Source organism: Planococcus citri, chromosome 2 (assembly GCF_950023065.1).
Source record: "Planococcus citri chromosome 2, ihPlaCitr1.1, whole genome shotgun sequence".
In the NCBI taxonomy this organism is placed as follows: domain Eukaryota; kingdom Metazoa; phylum Arthropoda; class Insecta; order Hemiptera; family Pseudococcidae; genus Planococcus; species Planococcus citri.
Genome location: NC_088678.1, coordinates 62,044,607 through 62,058,873, shown reverse-complemented (window position 1 = coordinate 62,058,873; position 14,267 = coordinate 62,044,607). Strand labels below are relative to the sequence as shown.

The window sequence follows — 14,267 nt, the reverse complement described above, 5'->3', positions numbered from 1 at the left end:
ATATTTTATCAAATCATAAAATCTTGTCGGAAACCAGGCCCGAAATATGATACAAAATTTGTCAAAATTGAGAGATTTGCGAGAGGGAAGGGGAAACTAATGATAAAAATATTAAATTTGAGGCGGTAGATGTAGCATAGAACTTCCTTTGATTTTCCAAAATGGAAGAAAGTTCAATGCTGCTTCCCCCGCTTTAAACCAAAAATGTTTCTATCATTAGTTAACCTCACCACAAATCTTTCAATTTCGCCAAATTTTGAGTCATATTTCGGTCCGATTTCTGACCAAAAAAATCCTCATTTTACGGCCTATAAATGTTTGTTATCTCAAATTATTGGACAAAAGCATTGCTGTTACCACGTTTTAATTTTTTGGCAACTTGGGAGATGCCAGATTACTGTTTTTATTATCGTTATTAGGGCCCTACGATTTTTTTCGTTGATAATTTTTCAAAAATATTTTCAAAAATAATGCTTTTGACCAATCTTTTTCACTATTTTTGAAAAAAATTTCCAATTTATATTAATTTGTTCTGTTGGAAATGAAGGATTTAAGCTTCATCAAAACTCTCATTTTCCGAATTCGATTTTTCTTTGAAAGCTCAACTCTATTGGGATTCGGCTAATTGAACTGTGTTCCCTATTAAACTCTTCAAAGCAATCTTCGACGCCTAGTGCGACCGGTGTTTCAAAAAAAAATCTGTTTCCCCAATATGGAAATCTAGGGGACCTCCAAAGGCTCAAAGAAGAGGTGTTGGATTTTAATATCGATTACTCAAAATCATTTTTGAGCTTTCCGTGGAAATTTCTAGGCCCAGTTAACGAATCGCCATTTAAATAATACGAGTATGCACCTTTAATGAGCACACTTCCACGACTGTTTTTTTTGTTTTTTTGTCCAAGTTTCATCAACCACTCGTGATTTTTTACAAAATGGGTGAATATGTACTACATGGAATATGAATGGACATTTTAAAAACCTTTTTCAACGATTCTGCAACTAATAAAGAACCAATAACATGATATTTAACAATTTTTTTTTCAATTTTTATATTGACCTCATAATTCCATAATACTGGAAAAAAATTTTAAAGGAAATTTCTGTTTAAAAAAGGGTATTGTCAGAGCGAAAAATCCACAATTCATTGAAAATGTCGACTCGTTAAGGACTTATATATCTCCCCTCCAGGAACACTTCTGGAGCTAACATTTTTTTTGAGGAACTTTCAACTCGAAACTGGGGGGGGGGGGTCCACTGAATTTGAACAAAGTAACTTACACCAACATTTTTTTCCCCGAATCCGCCCTAATAGTTGGTAGATATATTACCTATCTATCTATTACGATACTCAGCCATTTTGGCGGTTCGGTGTTCACCTCGCCACCGCCAATACCGCCATCTCCATCACCTCCTCGTATTATGTACTTGTAGTTTGAAGTTTGTAAATTTAGTTACGTATAAATAAGCAAGTACATCATTATAAACACACTAACGAATGCGACCGATCCCCATGCATTATTCAGGTGCACGAAGCGGATGCTTGTCTTGTACTAGCTAACAAATACTGCCAAGATCCGGATGCCGAAGATGCTGCCAACATAATGAGAGTAATATCGATTAAAAATTACTCGGATGATATACGAGTTATCATACAGTTGATGCAGTATCACAATAAGGTAGGTATTGCGTATAAATGTGCTGTAAACTTTGGCAATTTCAGTATACTCAGTCATCATTTTCCATCTGTAGGCTTATTTGTTGAATATTCCCTCGTGGGATTGGAAGCAAGGAGACGATGTCATTTGTTTGGCCGAATTAAAGCTGGGATTCATAGCTCAAAGTTGTTTAGCTCCAGGATTTTCCACCATGATGGCGAATCTGTTCGCTATGAGGTCGTTTAAAACGGTACGTATCAGTCTATAAGAAATACAAGCAATTTTTAACACCCATACATGCGTTTATATTCTATGTACCTTTACACAGTCGCCAGATACCCAAGCGTGGCAAAACGATTACTTGCAAGGCACAGGCTGTGAAATGTATACAGAAACGTTATCGCCATCGTTTACCGGAATGACATTCCCGCAAGCAAGCGAGTAAGTTGGCCTCAAACGTGCTACATATTCAAGTTTTTGAGCAGGTCGAACAAGGGCTTGGCTAAGAACTAGAAAGGGTCATCACAGGCCTTAATTTTAATGCTTTTGTCGCCTAACATGACTCACTTGACTTTTTAAAAATCATATGAGGGCAGATAATTTACTCTATGCTTCGATGGATCCGATTTGTAACACAAGGAGGGGGGAGGGAAGAGGCGTGCTTGGAAAATCGTAAATAGATGATAAGAATTTTGTACGGGTTGCTGGACCTAATACTCATGATACGGATGCTGATGCCGCAGGTTATGCTTCACAAAACTGAAACTACTCCTATTAGCGATCGAAATTAAAGGCGAAGGAGGTAAAGACAGCAAAATATCGATAAATCCTCGCGGCGTCAAGATCATGCCAAGCACTCAAGGCTTTTTCATCGCTCAGTCAGCCGATGAAGTGAAAAGGTACGTTCAAAAATACAGGTGCATATCGTAATCACGAATTTACTGTGGTCAATGCCTCAATGGTCATCTTTTATACCTATGGTGCTTCTTTTTCTAGAGCGTGGTTTTTCTGCAAAGCTTGCCATATCGATATCAAAGACGAAACGTTGATTAAAAAATGCAAATGCAAACTTTGTGAGTATAATATTGTGTCAGTTTATTGTTAAGGGAGAAAAATGTGATTTAAAAATGATGCGTTCGTTTTTTCGTATGCTTGTTGCAACCATAGGTGATGTCGGCAAAGATAAAGACGATTATGGTAAGTCGAATGCGTCTCATTTCTCTTTCATTTTTTCTTTCCATCGTTCTTCCTTTCATTAAATTGACGATAGGGTTCACTTTGAGAAATGATTCTCAAACATAGGCGTTGTAATCGGGTAGCGTAACATTCTGTCTGTCTACTTATGTAGACGTACATCACAGTTGATGTTGATTGCTGATAGTCTTCTCCAAATGATTTACAAACAAACGAACCAACAAGCAATACTACGTCCACAATGGTTTCCAAAAAAATCCCATTCGAGTCTGATGAGAATTTTCTTGTCACAAGGGAACTGGGAAGTTTAGGTTGAATAATATCTACAGACAGAGATGACTCACGTCCCTCACATGTATTGATACCAAACATTGAATCGGTTCATAGGAGTTGAAAGTTTCATGCAAATAGAAACGACTGAAAAAATCAAACTCCTCCAGTCAACCAAAATTCCTGCAAGTGCTTTTTGAACCAGAGCAGCATTCAGAAATGATACCTGAAATTGGGTCTAGTGTTAAGGACTTGGTAAAACGCAAAAGTTACATCTCAGGAAAAAAAAACTTTCTTTATGGATACATTATTAATAGAAAGCATTAAAAAACAAGATCAATGATTCAAACACTTCGAAGGTAGAAATATTCACCAGGAATACAACGAAAACACTTTTCAAAAAAATGAAATTTTGCATACTTAAAATAGAATGAGTTTTTTGAAAATTACTCAAAAACAGCCCATAAATTTATTGTTTACAAGTTGTTGAAAAATTCGTCTTAGAAAAAATCAAACTTTACAGGAAGCACACATGTTATCAAATTTGGAGGCGAAAATGTGATTTTTCGATTCCTTAATTGTTCACTAATTCAGACCAATAAAAAAATGATAAAAAAAATCAATTCATTAGAACTTTCTCTATGAAAATGTTGACTGGTGATTTTTTAAAACAAATCCTGTTAACATTAAAAAATATAACAAAAAAGGCTCATGGTTAAAAAAAACACAGTCTCACGATCATTTTTGTCATCACATTTTCCTTGTTATGGATTTTATGTTTTTTTAATTCAAAAGTTAAACGAATTAATTTCAGAGTTGTAAATTTGATATTTTATACCCAACACTGGGAAACACTTTTGAACTTTTTGTTTCTGCATCGTTTGAAAACACGATTACCCGATAGCAAAGGTTAGGAAGCAAAAACCAAAAAAATATTATTGAAAAAAATCAGCGTTTTTTTACGATTTATTGCTCTTATGGCGAAGTTTCTGTAACACTGGGAACAAAACCAATAGCAAATTCGAAATCCACGAACATTTCTCAGAAATCATTGTTCTTGGTTTCTGGATTTTTCACGTTTAGCGCACCTTAAAAGCCCTTTTTGGCCATGTTTATAAATTTCTAAAAATTGAGAGGTGCTACAACTACATTTATATGGCTGCTCTATTGGACCGGTGTTAATTTATATTCTCAGGGATTAAACATTCAACTTGCCTTGAGCATACCCAATTATTAGATGAATCAATCGAAAGTGCTGTAAGTATATCTGCCAATTCAGCATTAAATGTCCACAGTGGGGATCTCATTTTGAGCTAAATTTCATTATATGTATTATTACCCTACACGCTTATTTTCATTTTCACATAACTATACATAAATTGTATATACCTTCTGTTGAATAATGAAGCAGTGTATGTGCGTCTTCTTAGAAATATACCATCGGAAGGTAACGCCTTCAACTCTTTTTGGCCGCTGACAAAACATGAAAGCTTCAAGCTCACAATTCAGGGGACATGTAGGCGGTAATTGAGGCTATTACCTTTCGTAAAAATTTCATGCAATTTGGTGCATTTGTGCCCAACCAACGAACGTTTAAAAAACCAAGTACGCCGTTTCACAAAGGACTCCCCAGCATCTCATACTTTACTTTTTTAATAGTCCAAATAATTTTTAGTCGCAATTCATGTGCTCAGTGCGCATTTTTAATTCATGAAAAATCACCAAAAAAAAAGTAATTTTATCGCATTTTCCAGGGGGTTTTAAATTTTAGAGAACGTGTAAGTTGAAAGTGTTCAACATTTTTACGCGAAATTTTCCACTAATTTCGTTACCTTTTTTGGTCATTTTCACAGATTTTGATGACATCGTAAGTTTTCATACAATTTGAACATGTTTTCAATAATACTTCACGAGCAATTTTTTATGACACTTCGATGCAATTCAAACATTTTACGGTGATTTACAATGATTTTGTCGTTTTTTTTGTGTTCTAATAATTCGTTTTTAAAATTTTTTCTTGCGATTTTTGCGAAATTCTATTGAAATTCCATGAATTTCTGATAATATTAATTCATTCCTATCCTTTATAGTGTTTTTATATAATTTCAACATTTGTTTGTATAAATTTCGATGAAATTTCTACCAAATTTACTCCCACTTTATCACTTTATTTTTGGGAATTTTTTATTGAACCATAATTTTTTTGTGTTTTCACACCATACTCGTATTAGCAAATTCTCAACACTTATCAATCATTTTGATGCTTCTTCATGTTTGTACGAGTACATCGTATTCAATTTCAATATGTACATTTCAATGAAATTTTGACAAATTCGACGGAAAATACTTCAATGCTACTCAATCTTTTTCATGCAACTTTCGCCACGAGCATTCAACCATATTCAAAATCATTGTTGATGAATATTTTTGGTAAAGTTTCATCAATCTTGATGCTTGTTTCAATTTTTTCATGTTTACGGTTCAACATCAATGCAATTTTTTGCCAAATTTTAGTCCAATTTAATCATTTTTTGGGAATTTACTTGGAACTTCATGTTTTGTTTTGTGCTCTTATCATTATTTTAACATGTTTTTCACACTTTTCACGCAATTTACGACAAAGTCCATAGTAATGTTCTCACTTTTCGAAAATTATTTTAAACCTAGAAATTCATTTAGAAGATACTCAATATTAGGTAAAGTTCATTACACAAGATAAACATTGGTGACGCTTGTGAGATTTCATATGCATAGTCGACTAACGTAGGGTTTGTCAACTCACATTTGAACATCAACATGAACATGCCTTGGGGCAAGAAAATTCTCATCAGCAATGCTCGATATTATTAGGCACCCTGTATGTGTATCAATACCTTCCTAAAAAAAAATTCCTATACAATGTATACATGCTGTATAATATGTACGTATTACATACACGTATTCGGCAATAAAATTTCAATTATGTATTGTACATGTTCTTGGGTGCAGCCGGAAAGAATCAGAAGTTATTATATAACGCCATAGACGCGTCCGCTAAGCAGAATTTCTCCAAAGTTCCCTTCAAAAACGAAACAGATCTGAGTGTTGCGAGGACTAATCACGATAGGTAAGTTTAAAGTTTCAATCTAGGATCTCTTCATAGATGTACCATCCACAGACAGGCCGTAGAACTTACAAGTACACCGGCGTCATTTTTATCCATTTTAAATTGCTAATTTTTCTGTTTTCTCGCAGGAATCCAGATACTTCCACTTACGCCGGATATCATTTAGCTTACGAAGTGAAAAAGCTCATGTAAGTGAACCAAACTGGCCAACCTACTCTATCAACTAATTTGTACTAATGCCCTTTTTTTGATTACTTTGTTGAAAAACAGGCCTACTAACCGAGGCTCGGTGGGTAGCGATATGAAAAATAACACGCTGCAGGTAGGCATCGCTGACGACCAAGCCAAAGATTTCGACTTCGAGCGTACCGAAATGAAATACGACTCGACCGGCATGTTTCACTGGAGTCCGTCCAGAAATCTGGAAGAATGTATACTAGTAAGTTGGGGGTCACCTTCACCGCTACTGTACCTTGAGCCAATACCTACAATTCAACCTCTAACCTAACTCTCCTTTCATAGGATAGGAATCAAGCTGCGATGACTGTGCTGAACGGGCACGTGGTAGTGTGCCTTTTCGCTGACCCTGATTCGCCGTTAATCGGTTTAAGAAACTTGGTGATGCCTTTGAGAGCTTCCAATTTCCATTATCACGAATTGAAACACGTCGTTATCGTGGGCGCCGTCGAGTATATCAGAAGAGAGTGGAAAATGTTGCAAAATTTACCAAAAATATCTGTCTTGAATGTGAGTATTATGAGTCGTCGACTCGATGTTGCCTTATGAGAACACTGGAGTAATCGTTGCGTTGCAGGGATCGCCGTTGAGCAGAGCGGATTTAAGAGCGGTCAACGTGAACTTGTGCGATATGTGTGTTATATTATCGGCCAAAGTGCCCAGTAACGACGACCCTACGTTGGCTGACAAAGAAGCTATATTGGCGTCGTTGAATATTAAAGCGATGACTTTCGACGACACTATCGGCGTTCTTAGTCAAGGTAAGTAACCAACACTTTGAAAATTACTTTTTCACATACCTCGGGCCTGGGAAAGGGAAATAAACGACCCTAGGTATTTTTTCTCGTTTGTTCCGATGAAAATATAGAAATACATATAAAGTCTTTGACGCCACCGCACAAAATTTCTAGAGTTACCACAGTTTTTGGTCACTCGGTACTGGTATTAATGCTGGATATATTTGTTACAGAGGAATCAGGCACTAAGTACCAACAACCTGAAGGTATCAATTGCACAGGCGGACCAATCATTTTACAAAGAAGAGGTTCTGTGTATGGAGCTAATGTGCCAATGATAACAGGTACGTCTACTTCAACATATCCCTTAGCCGTTTTGCACTCGTCGGTTGTTTAGTTGCTGGGCAGAATCTTGTGGATGAAATTGTTCGTCAAATTGGGTCAACATATTCGGCAAGTATTAGAAAAAAAATCATTGACAATGCGGTGCTTCGAAAATATTAATTCAGTCAATACGTAAATGATCAAGTTCTTTCATTGAAAGAAGGTTGAAGACAAGATACAAATTGAAAATTAAGCCTTCCTCCTTGATCAGATCAGATTTTTATTAACATACCATTCAAAAATTGAATTTATTAAAATTTTCATAATTTAAAAAAAAATGAAATTCATTCAGACCCTAAAATTGTACATCACAAAGATGAATTAAGTATCACAACCAAAAATTTGTCAAAGTTTATCCCATATTCATTTATCAAGGTTCCACACCTGTAAAAATTTAAAAATTAGAAAAAAATTGAGTTCAAGCTAGTAGGCACATTTTCAACGATTTCATGATGTTTGTTAAATGATTTTGAGAAATGATCGATTTAGGAAAAAATAAGATCCACACTTTTGAAAAATAGGTAATTTTAGGAGTTGGCAACTTGGCAAATCATAACTACATAGAAAGAAATGTTTCTCGAATCGTGGAGTTGATTTTCTCAGAAAAGGATACCTGATGCAAAATCTCTATGAAAGCTAGAACTTAAAAGAAATTACTGGGATACTTCTAAACCTGCATGCCAAATTGAACAATAAAACGGTACCACATATGAAATGGTTTCAAATTTCAAAAATATTCCTTGCATGGGTAAATGACGGCTGATACAATCCGGTATTAGTAAATGTAACACAACCAAAAACTACCAAAAATAATAAAAATTTACCAACGTATCGAAATTTTTAAAAAAATGCAGTGATCATAATGCGATCTCGGTGCAGGTCTGTAAACGCAGTAAATACGTTAGGAGACACGAAGATGAGATTCGAAGCCTTCACAGATACTTCTCAGAGCTCGAATCTGGCATGATGTTTCTCAAATCGTAAAACTATGGGTACAGCCCAAAGCCATAGCTATGTGCTCGGCGCGTAAGACGGGTACATTTGAATGGGCTTCCTGCGTCCAATTTGTAGGAAAAAAAATTATGAATAAGAAATTGGTAGGGTAACATACCACTTTTCGTCATTGTCAAACAAAATAATTCCATACAACCTTTTCCAAGTAATATTTGGCTGTATTTTGACGACGAGAGGTGGCACTTTCAGTTATTTTTTTCTCATAGCCACGAACATTATGTATTAATTAAGTATAAAAATTGAGAAAAAAATTAACACTATTCTCCCGAAAGCAACATTTGGAGATTCACTAGCATCCAAACACTTTCAAAATCTTTCAAGAATGGGAAATTAGTGTGGGTACCCTAGCTAAGATCACCCAACAGTGATGCACATCCGCCAAACTCACATCAACTAGTCACACACCTGTATGAGATTCGCATAGATCATTTAAGTAAATCGGGACATATTTGTCAGCAGTCATCTTTTTCGATATTAAACACGAGAACAAATCGAAAGCCACGAATTATCGACGAGCTCCGAGGGTCCGACGGTACTGGGGTCGAAGGAGAACAAAATATAAAAAAAATATCGACCACAATCCGGCCTACGCCATGCTTTAAACTATATGCGAGGTGAAACGAGGAAATGACGTCAACGACTCAAAAAACTATTTTGGAGTATCTTGTAATTCTGGTTCTTTTTCCAATTTGAATGAGGGGAACGATCCAAGGATACCATCAACTCATTTACAAACTAGGATAAACAACTTCTCAATTAGAACATTTTCAAAAAAATGACGTTCAAAAAGTGACCAAAAACTGATCGTTAGTCCCATTTTCCTTATTCCAATCACATATTTCTGTCTAAAGGTACATATAACAAGACGTTACCGGGGCAGTACTGATGTAAGACACTCATCGATTATTCGTATTCTCAATGTTTATCGAAAATCAAGGGGGAACATCAAACAAAAAAAGGTAATAATCATAGTGTAGAAATATCCCAATATCACGTGTCAATAAAATGGGAAACAACATAACAAAAAAATTGCGAAATTTATAGAAACCGAAATTGGTCAAAAATGTGTGGAAGTGTCGAAAATTTATCAATATCAGGTAGAAATGCCCAAAAAATAATTTCACTGAAAAAAAATTCAAAATTGCCTCAAAACCAACAAAATTTAAGAATTTGACAAAAATGCATTCGTAAAAAAAGTACAGATCAAGCAAAAAAATCATGTTAGAACTGTCGAAAATCCATTTCAATCGTGAAAAACTGCTCAAACTAATAAAATTTCATTCAAACGTGGCAAAAAAAATATAGGATACACAACTTCCCAATGAAATATTTTTCAAAAAAATGACGTTCAAAAATTCGAACTTGGTCAAAAAAGTGGAGAAGAGCCGAAAATCTAACAAAATCAGGTGAGAACAACCAAAAAAGCAACCCCAATCAAAGAAATAAAAATTATAAATTCCCTTAAAACCAACAAAATTTTAGAAAAATTCGACGAAAATGCATTCGTAAAAAAGTTTAGAAGGCGAGAAAATTATCTTTAGAACTGCCAAAAATTCATTTCAATCGTTAAAAAGTGCTTAAAAATGGTAAAATTTCATCAAAACTTGGCAAAAATGCATAAAAAAAAGTGAAAAGGAAATATCATAAAAATTTGGCAAAAATGCAAGAAGAAATGTTGAAAACTGACACAAGACAATTGCTATAAACTGAAAACTCGAATAAAAAGCTCTAAATTCATTAAGAAATTATATACCATAAAGCGACAACATTTCAATATTTGCCAAAAAAAAAACAAAGAAAAGTGTCAAAAATCTCGAAAAAATCCGTGAGAACACTTAAAAAGCAATAAAATTGCTGAAAAACTACCCAGGACTGAAAATTTCCAATAAAAGTCTCCCAGAATGCAGAAAAAAAGAAGCTAAAAACACGTTGAAACTATGGAAAAACAATCAGAAACGAGACTAAAATCGTTGAAAAGCTGCAAAAAAAAATTATGAAATACGTCGAAAATTAACGAAAAAAAGTCGAAACACTAAAAAAAGGCAATACAATTTATAAAAAATTCATTTCAACACTAAGAAGTTGCTCAATATCAAATTTCAGAAAATGTACGAAAAAAGTGTTGAAAAAGGTTTCAAAATGGTGTGAGAAGACTCGATGAAAAAAAAAATAATACAAACATCTTGATACAAACAAATTTCCCCCTGTAAAATCATCCAGGTTTGGCAACATGAGCTATCACAATTTTATAATTTTTGTCCATTTTCACATTCATATAATTTTACGTATTTTTGACAATCTCAACTTTCAATGTTTTTTCGTCATTTTCATAAAAATTCAACACACTCAAGGATGACGATCCCGAACATGTTGCTCGGGATCAGGCTTATAAAGGATCAGGATCAAGGGTCGGAGTTCGGATTTAGGGTTTAAAAGGTTCAGGTTCAGTGCCGATTCGAGATCTAACAACAATCGGGATCATAAAAAATCTGATCGGGATCAGGCTCAATTTTTTTCTCTGCCTCTTGGTGATGGCGTAGATTTTGCTGGCTACAGAAATCGACACAAGCTGAATGGATACAGAATTATATACTTAGACAATTTTTCATGAAAAGTTTCTTTACCCTTAACGTAAGAGTCGTGAAATTGTGAACAAATCGGTCTAAAAAATACCAAATTTTACTCTCGAAGTACTACAATTTACCTTTTTAAAAATTCCAAATAGTACCTAGACCTACTGTGTAAAAAAATCATACCTTCAATTTTTTTCCAAATTGTAAAAATCCAAATTTCAATGTGGTCAAATGGGCGAATAAACAATCCCAAAATTTCAAATTTTCAACTTCGATGAGAGATCTGAGATTCACTCCGCAGCTTCCCGATACCTTCAATCTTTCAAATCTCATTCAAAATTGATAACTACCTGTCTACATGTTTACTTTAATTCGAAAAATAGTATTCAGTGGTGCCAATAATGCCCAGATAATAATGTTTTGGGAACACCTCATAATTTTATGAACGCAATTTACTATCTTGTTTTTTGTTTTTGTTTTCAACTATTATCGAAAATTGACCCATTTACTGAGAATTCTGTCCGCTGCGATGGGTTCGACTTAGAAGAAAAGGTGGATGATACAAGCGAACTAAAATAACCACAATTTGAGAATCAGTCCTTTCGAGATGTAAAGTTTTGTCGCGAAAGCCTTTCTTCTAAGATACACCACTGCTGCTGGCGCTGACTTTATCATTTAATAAATTAACAGCGATGGTTTTTTTTTTGTTATGGTTGTTGTAGAACTCGTCAACGACAGCAACGTGCAATTTTTGGATCAAGATGACGATGACGATCCAGATACCGAGTTGTACTTGACGCAGCCATTCGCATGTGGTACTGCGTTTGCCGTCAGTGTGCTCGATTCGCTCATGTCTACGGTAAGGGCTCACAATAGGCCTAAAATACCTTGTTTTTTAGACTCCCATTTTAAATTTTTATTCAATTTACAACCTATACTGTAATGAAAATGAATAACTTTGTGGTTGTTTGCTCGCAGACATATTTCAATCAAAATGCACTGACACTGATCAGATCGTTGATCACTGGAGGAGCTACCCCCGAACTAGAGTTGATATTGGCCGAAGGAGCTGGTCTACGAGGCGGCTACAGGTATCAATACCACATTATGTGCAAATTTCTCCATTCCCATACAAATATACTCGATTACTAATTGGATTTTTGTGCATTTGTCGCAATTCGCAGCACATCAGACAGTTTATCAAATCGAGATCGTTGCCGAGTGGGTCAGATATCGCTGTATGACGGTCCTCTAGCCCAGTTTGGCGAAAATGGAAAATATGGCGACTTGTTCGTGAACGCGCTGAAATCGTACGGAATGCTGTGTATAGGCTTGTATAGGTAAGTTGACGACGAGTTCTCGACAGGCGGTCGTGAGGGCAACGTTAGCGAACCTCTCACCCATACTAGATACCTTTTTCGTAGGTTCCGCGATACGAGCTCGTCTTGCGACGCGTCTTCTAAACGTTATGTGATCACCAATCCGCCGGATGACTTTCAATTGTTACCAACCGATCAAGTATGTGTACTTTTATCGTACTGTGTAACCGACTTTATGGGTAGAATTTTGCCTGATCATTAACTGTGTGAATGTTTCAAAGGTTTTCGTACTGATGCAGTTCGATCCTGGACTGGAGTATAAGCCGAATCATAAAGGAGGCTCGTCCAGAGGAGGCAAAGATGATAATTCCTGACTTTTGCTGTGTAGCGCGCTCACCGATGGTCCGTACTCTTACATTTAAAGCATCTTAAATCATACCACTCCTCCTCCTCCTGCTCGTTCGATCACATTGATTTTCAAAATAACCACCAAGGCCTAATTTCGACCCAAAACGAACCAATGTCAGTCGAGTTCACTTCATTATAGTGTTTTTATTCTCTACCTCTGTCGAGCTTACATCGTTAACACAGGGTTTAAACTAAATTCAACTGTGATCTCATTAATACATCGATGTATGTACGTATACAATCACGCTGACTTGCTCAAAATCTCTATTCGATCCTTCTCATTCAGAGGCCTACGCAAACTCGTATATTGATGAAAAAACAAAACCAAAAAAACAGACAGAAAACATATTCAAAAAAGGTAGAGGAGGAAGAGGAGAAATTTAAGATGATGAGATACGGATTATCAGTGGGCGTTGCTACACTTTCCATAAATGGATTAAACTTTTGCGAAACTCATTCATAACTTATAAGCAAAGCTAACAGACGACGAAGCGTCTTTTCCGTTTTTATTTTATTTCCGTTTCCGATGCCACGATGCCATCGCTGTTGGTAGACGTTTAGAAGTACCCAATTTTGTTTTTACGTATTATTATCGTTATCATCATTATTATTATTTCATTTGTTTATTCATTTCCCTTTTCTCTTTTTTTTTTTTTTTTTTTGAAAAATTTTGACTTGGCAGCTCGCTATTATATGAATGTTTTGTTTGATGTACCTAGATGAAAAATGTAATACGACGCTTATTGTTATTTATTATGTACCAGTTGAACAATTTTGTACTTATTCGTTAAGTTTTACAAGTTTCCCCTCCTACTTTTTTTTTGTTTCGTTATTCAATTTATGCCCCGTTTAACGAGGTTGTAAATATCACTCGAATTTTTGTAAATTTTACGCGCAATAAAAATACGTTACTCGAGAATGATTTTTGTCTCAAGAATAAGCTTCTATTTATAACTCAATTTGACATTATTACGAGGCAGTAATTCGATTACGTAGGTAATTTGAAATTTACTAACAAATTTTTACAATCATCTTTGTAATTTCTAACATGAGAATGGAATTTGAAAAAAATTTGGTTTGAAATTTATACAGATATGCATTCGAACTTCGAATTACACAAGTCAAGTGATTTTGAGAAATAATCAATCAAGGAAAAAAATTAGATCCACACTTTTGAAAAATATGTAGGTACTTTTGAAACACTTTTGAACCTGCACGCCAAATTGAATGATTTCAAATTTCAAAAATATTCCCTGCACAGGCAAATGACGGCTGACACGATCCGGTGTTATTTGTAACACGAAAAAAAACGTTCAAAATCATAAAAATTTACCTATGTATCAGAATTTTAAAAAATTCGAAGCGATCAT

The 14,267-nt window shown here is 35.1% G+C and overlaps 1 protein-coding gene across 1 annotated transcript in view; it reads left to right on the top strand.

The window, feature by feature from the left end:
• The window catches only part of slo (calcium-activated potassium channel slo), a 46,314-nt gene extending 32,498 nt beyond the window's left edge, over positions 1-13,816 (top strand). Inside the window, exons 10-26 of the mRNA XM_065352030.1 lie at positions 1,524-1,676; positions 1,750-1,905; positions 1,984-2,096; positions 2,399-2,554; positions 2,652-2,728; positions 2,823-2,852; positions 6,108-6,225; positions 6,354-6,413; positions 6,496-6,664; positions 6,748-6,972; positions 7,040-7,223; positions 7,433-7,543; positions 11,893-12,029; positions 12,149-12,261; positions 12,355-12,510; positions 12,580-12,688; positions 12,771-13,816. Coding sequence (XP_065208102.1) covers positions 1,524-1,676; positions 1,750-1,905; positions 1,984-2,096; positions 2,399-2,554; positions 2,652-2,728; positions 2,823-2,852; positions 6,108-6,225; positions 6,354-6,413; positions 6,496-6,664; positions 6,748-6,972; positions 7,040-7,223; positions 7,433-7,543; positions 11,893-12,029; positions 12,149-12,261; positions 12,355-12,510; positions 12,580-12,688; positions 12,771-12,863 — 2,160 coding nt within the window. The 3' untranslated portion in view covers positions 12,864-13,816. The remainder of the gene's footprint in view (positions 1-1,523; positions 1,677-1,749; positions 1,906-1,983; positions 2,097-2,398; positions 2,555-2,651; positions 2,729-2,822; positions 2,853-6,107; positions 6,226-6,353; positions 6,414-6,495; positions 6,665-6,747; positions 6,973-7,039; positions 7,224-7,432; positions 7,544-11,892; positions 12,030-12,148; positions 12,262-12,354; positions 12,511-12,579; positions 12,689-12,770) is intronic.
• Positions 13,817-14,267: the final 451 nt, after the last annotated feature.